This window comes from Octopus bimaculoides, chromosome 18 (assembly GCF_001194135.2).
Source record: "Octopus bimaculoides isolate UCB-OBI-ISO-001 chromosome 18, ASM119413v2, whole genome shotgun sequence".
Classification (NCBI taxonomy): Eukaryota; Metazoa; Mollusca; class Cephalopoda; order Octopoda; family Octopodidae; genus Octopus; species Octopus bimaculoides.
In genome coordinates this window covers 1,545,059-1,551,521 of record NC_068998.1, presented here as the reverse complement: position 1 = coordinate 1,551,521, position 6,463 = coordinate 1,545,059, and the positions used below count along the sequence as shown (strand labels likewise).

Sequence of the window (6,463 nt, the reverse complement as noted above, 5' to 3'; positions counted from 1 at the left end):
TGTATATATACAAACATGCTATATATATATGTGTTGGTGGGTGTGTGCGTCCGTGTGTGTGTAGATATAGATATAGATACACACACACACACACACACACACACACACACATATATATATATATATATATATATATATATATATATATACACACACACAAACACATACACACACACATACACACAGAGGCACATGCACACATATATGTACGTATGTTTAGTGAACAAGGGTCCCAGGGAGCCCTGTCAAATACCAAGTCAACATTCCATACAATATCTTGGTTGACAGAATTTATGGGTCAGGATATCAGAAAACATTATCCTCTTAATGCAGATAACATTCAATACGAACAGTAAATCCTGGCGAAAATACCGATTATATGAATGGTAAATATGGAAAGAAACGAACCAATATAGTTGACGGAATAACATTTTGTAATCAGTTGACTAAGCCCCGTCGCTGGAATTTGCTGGAACGGGCGTGACTATAGGGTGAGTAATTTGCTTCCCAATCACATGGTTCCGCGTTCAGTCCCACTGTGTGGCACCTTGGGCAAGTGTTCTCTGGCTGATCAAAGCCTTGTTAGTGGATTTGATTTGTAGAAGCTTAAAAGGAACTCGTCGTGTTTGTGTGTGTGCTTGACTCCACCACTGCTTGACAACCAGTGTTGGTGCGTTTACATCCCCGTATCTGATAGAAGAAGTCCCAGCCCTTAAAAGGATAAGTACTGTGGTCGATCCGTCCGATTAAAAAGTTCTTCAAGGCGGTGCCCTGGCATGGCTGCCATCTAATGACTGAAACAAGTAAAAGTTGAAAGGAAACGGGGCAAAGTCTACACGTCAAACTTTAGAAAGTCTCGCCTTATTTCCACCGTTCCGCTTCCAGATTGGATTTGCTAAATCCATGTTAATCTGTCTCTTTCTTTGCCTATATTTCCAACATTGGCATTGGTTTGGGCTGATTTTTAAAACAATATTCATTCCAGGTGGAAGAAAGCCTAGGTTTCGATACACGAATGTCTGTTTGTCATCGAGATTTATAAAAATTCTTTTTGGCAGAATTTAAGCCGCTCACAAAATGGCACTTTTTGCTTTGGAATTACTGAATCTGTGAATGAGTTACTTTGCACGTATATGAAGGTGTATATATACCTGTAATTATGTAATCTATGTTCCTTTGATACACGAGTGTATGTCTGTTTGTCTGTCTGTTTGTCTATCTGTCTGTATATCCACTTATCTACATACCTACATACGTGCACTTCATGTATTAATATATATAGCCAAACACATACATCATGTATGTGTGCAATACATATTTATGTGTGTATATGAATGCACGCATCTATCTATCTATTTATCTAAATATGTGCGTATGCATGTGTGTGTACTTGCGTGTGTGCGGCGTGTGCGTATGTGTATGTACGTATGAAGTATTTGACACAGTATGCGTAAAATGAAGTGATAGGCTATAATGAGATACGATATATTATGCTGTATCATTATAGAGAATATTCCATCAATCAGTAAAGTATTTCAATAGCTATATATGTGTGTATATGTATGCATATATATATATATATATATATATATATATATATATATATATATATATATATATATATATATATATATACACGCATATATAAATGTATATGTGTATATATATTCATGTATATGTACATGTATACACACATACCACGTACCCACCCACATACCCTGAGGTAGATGAACAGAAGCTGGAAGTCGAAGGGAAGCCTGGATCCTAAAATGGCCAAACGATGAATTTAATTATACGTTAAAAGATAAAAGAAGCTGATTTGGGAATCTTGTAATGTGCATGCTACATTCGATTAATTTTCGGTCGTATCAAATATTTTATTCTTTGCTTCTAGGCGTATGACTTAGAAATCGCTCTCTCACACTTACATTAAATAGGCAAAAATCTTAAAATCTTCACGGCTTAATCAGCCTTTATAATCAGAAACAGGTGTGGGTGCGAAAAGGGGCGAGGGTTGACGCACATACGTATATCTGCGTTTATACATGGGTATATACATACATACATACATACATATATGTGTGTGTGAGAGAGAGAGAGAGAGAGAGAGACAGAGAGACAGAGAGAGAGAGTGTGTGTACACATACACACACACACACACACACACATAAGTATATATCGTTGTAAAGAAGCGTATTGCCTGCTAAGTATGTATTACGTATGTGTTTGTGGTTTCTTCGTTTTTAGATTTGTGTGCTAATATCTGTGAAAGAGTGAGAGAGAGAAAGTGTGCGTGTGGAGAGAGAGAGAGAGAGAGAGAGAGAGAGAGAGAGAGAGAGAATGTTTTCTTATAAAAGGAACTTTAAACAAAATCCCTAAAAAGGGTGAACTAGTCACAGACAAATCTTTAAGTTCCTCTACCGTCTTCAATTAATAACGAACATTATATAATAGACCCAAATGAAGAGTTAGTCACGGCTGGAATGCCACTGGTTTTCAGGATAAGAGATGAACTGAGGCACTAGACCGAGAGCTCAACCGCTGCCCAAGGATGCTTCGAATGTGGTCGATATTCCACCAGCAGATTAGTTCTCCGCTAAGACATTAACATTTCCTTGATTGCGTGTTAGTATTTCTCATGTATAAATGCTGCCATTCTGTTACATATCCGCATTCGAGATTCTTTCATGTAACATTCTTTATCTTTATTATTGATAGAAAAAACAAAAGAATGTTTGGTTTAGATTTTTGGAAATGGAAGCCGAAAAAAGAAATACTTATCTAAAGATGTAGAATGAAACTCTTGTGACAATTAGTAAAGTTAGAAATTTGAATTCAAAATTTGTTTCTTTGCTTTATTTTCGCAAATTCATTCCTTTTTCTTTTTTCGATTTGAAATATCAAAACTTCAGAAACCAAGGAAAAATACTGAAGAGTCCAAATAAAATAAAATTTAAGATTAGAATTTCGAAGTTGAAGCTTCAACCCAATGAAATAGTATTTTGAATCGTCAAATTATATTTTTATCGAGTGTCAGTTGGGAGTTGGAGCATAATTTTAAACATTTCTCTATCAGTTTAATCAATTATAAAATCCCAAAACCACTTGAAACCAATTCTAGCGCTGCTTGGGTTTCTATGAGGCTGTGTATGTGTGTGTGTGCACGTGTGTGTATGTTTGTGTATGTGAATGTGTTCGCGTGTGTTAGTGAATGTTTATGTTGAATTTGATGTGTGTGTTGCACAATGTGCATTGTACGTGTGTCGGTTTGCTGTGTATGTGTATGCTTGTGTGTGTATGTGTGCGTGGGTGTAAAATGTATACAATAGAATATGCTGAGAATATTTTAGAAAACTAGAAGAAAATCATAAACATGAAGAAAAATTAGAAATAAAAACCAAAAACAAATAAGAAAGATTAAAACGGAAAACGAAATAGGTAACACCCCCACCCCAATCCCGCTTCTTCTCCCCTACACCTCCCTACTTCAGTTCCCTACTTCACTATCTTCAATGTATTATATGTGTATGTATGTGTGTGCATGAGTGTATATTCGTACGTATGTATATATGTATGTATGCATGTGTGTGTGTGTGCATGCGTGTGTATGTATATATGCATGCATGTGTGCGTGTGTGTGTGTGCATAATAATAGAAAAATTTAGACAAATACGTATAATTCGATTAGTGTGTTTAAATGTTGAGTAGAGCACCGGCACAATTGAGGCTACCTGGTGTCATCCGCAGTTGTGGGACACTTCCGTCGGATTTATTTCAGGGACTTCGCAGTGGCAGTCAAGGTGATAGTATTAATTGACAGTAGGAGATGGATTTCGTATTAGACTTTTATTAAGTACAACATATGTTTCGATCCATCAGTCTGGGTCTCTTCAGGTACATCGTTAAAGAAGTCTCACAAGATATATTTCGTGTCGGCTGGCTTGATGTTATATGCCTGTCCAGTTCGAGAATGATTAAAAGTTAAAAAATATTGTAGAAACGCAAAAAATTCAAATATAGGCAACAAAGACCATACCTTGATGGCCCAAGGTATGGACTACGTATCTTTACACTATCGTAGTCAATTCACCTTCGATCCCTAAAGTATTCAATCATGTAACATATCGATATCAATCAGAATCAACCTCTTACGTTTTGGATATAACTGTATTCACAATGCTTGATAAACATCACGTGAAACACAGAATACAAATAATGCAATGAATCTCCAACCGCTCCCAACAGATTTAAACTCTTCACCATACATATACACACACACATTATATATATATATAAATGTGAGTGTGTGTATGTATATAAATGTATATACATGTGTGTGTATATATATATATATATATATATATATATATATATTTGTGTGCGTGTGTGTAAGTGAATGTATACAAAAAACCGTCGTTTTTTCCCTCATACCCAGTATGAGTTATAAAACCAGACACACACACGTACCTATCTATCTATCTATCTATCTATCTGTCGTCTGCCTTTCTGTCTGTCGTCTGTTTTTCTATCTATCTATCTATCTATCTATCTATCTATCTATCTATCTATCTATCTATCTATCTATCTATCTATCTATCTAACTGTGTGTCTGTCTGTGTGTCTGTCTGTGTGTCTGTCTGTGTGTCTGTCTGTGTGTCTGTCTGTGTGTCTGTCTGTGTGTCTGTCTGTGTGTCTGTCTGTCTGTCTGTCTGTCTGTGTGTCTGTCTGCCTGTGTGTCTGTCTTTCTATATGTAGATATATGTTTTTGTATATGCATATTATATATATATATATATATATATATATATACATATATTCGTATATACATATATATATGAATATATGTATATATGTGTGTATATGTGTGCATGCGTGTGTTTGTGTATGTAATATATATATGTATGCGTGTTATATATATGTATGTATGTATGTATGTATGTATGTATGTATAAACATACATGAACACCTTTAAACATGGGAATCAAATCATTTGTAGATTCCTGACAGACGTCTTGGTGTTTTGGCACCGACGCTATTCATCAGAATTACTTCTGGTCCATCACAGACTTCAAGAAGAGAAGATATGTCAAAATCATAAGAGAAACACAACCCAAACCAAAACAAATCAGCGAAACTTGACACAATGTCGTGCGAAATTCTTCAAGTTTAGAGAATGGATTGGGAATTGTAAGACAAAGGTACCAATAAGAAAAAGAGGAATGGTGAGAAATTTCGTTTTTTGTTGGAGTTCTTGTTTTTTCTTTCTTAGAGTGCGTATTAAGGCGGTTTTCTTATATGTTACACTATCAATGGCGTTGTACGTTTATACAGCTTAATAAATCAGATTTAAATTTATATGCTTGCATGTATATGTATGTATGAATGTATGTATGTATGTATGTATGTATGTATGTATGTATGTATATATATGTCTGTGTATTGAGTGTATTATATATATATATATATATATATATATATATATATATATATATATGCGTGTATGTATTTATATGCATAAATAAACGTGTATACGAGAAAGCTAGTCTTTTGTAACTATATATATATATATATATATATATATACATACATGCATATTTGTGCACACACACACGTTTATATGCATGCATATGTATACACATATTCACACACACAACATAAACACATACTTATTAAGTGGGGGAGAGAGAGGAGGAATGCCAGAGATTGCCTCTCTTGCAGTATAAAAAGTTATTGTGAAGCATGTTGTTACTTACTTTATATGGAAATATTCGTGGCAGTTATGGTAAATTATAACAGAATTTATCACATTGATATCGTCTAGATAACAACAACAACAAAAACAACAACAAGCACTACCACCACCATCACCACCACAACAACAACATTACACATAAATATAACCACCAGTTAATAACACAGACTATCATCATTCAATGTTCCATCGACAAATTCCGCCATCTTGACAATTGAGAACAGCGACAACTATGGATGGCAATAACAACAACAACAAACAAACACATCTGATTGCTTGCTATTACACCATGCTAAAATAACTGGTTATGGTAATTCCTGCGAGTTATTTTAAGGATGGTTAGTTAATTGGTTTTGTTTCGTTTTTGGATTATATATATATATCTACATACATGTATATATATATTATATATATATATATGTATATATATATAAATTTTTCTTAGGAAAATTTGTAGGAGTGTTTTCCGAAGTATGGAACAGGAAATACAACCAGCGTTAACAATGGTGTTTCCGTAGTTCTAGAACTGGCAACACTATACATTACTACTATCGGAACCCAAAATGATAGCAGGCAGCCATATTGGATTTTACTGTGTAAATGTAATAAGCATGTGCGTTCTTTTTGCGTGAATGCTTCTATACATATATGTACGTATATATGAATATATGCATATATGTATATATGAATATATATATATATATATATATA

The 6,463-nt window shown here is 34.4% G+C and overlaps 1 protein-coding gene across 1 annotated transcript in view; it reads left to right on the top strand.

The window, feature by feature from the left end:
• The window catches only part of LOC128249915 (uncharacterized), a 49,647-nt gene that overhangs the window by 18,920 nt on the left and 24,264 nt on the right, over positions 1-6,463 (top strand). Inside the window, exon 3 of the mRNA XM_052974505.1 lies at positions 4,997-5,222. Coding sequence (XP_052830465.1) covers positions 4,997-5,222 — 226 coding nt within the window. The remainder of the gene's footprint in view (positions 1-4,996; positions 5,223-6,463) is intronic.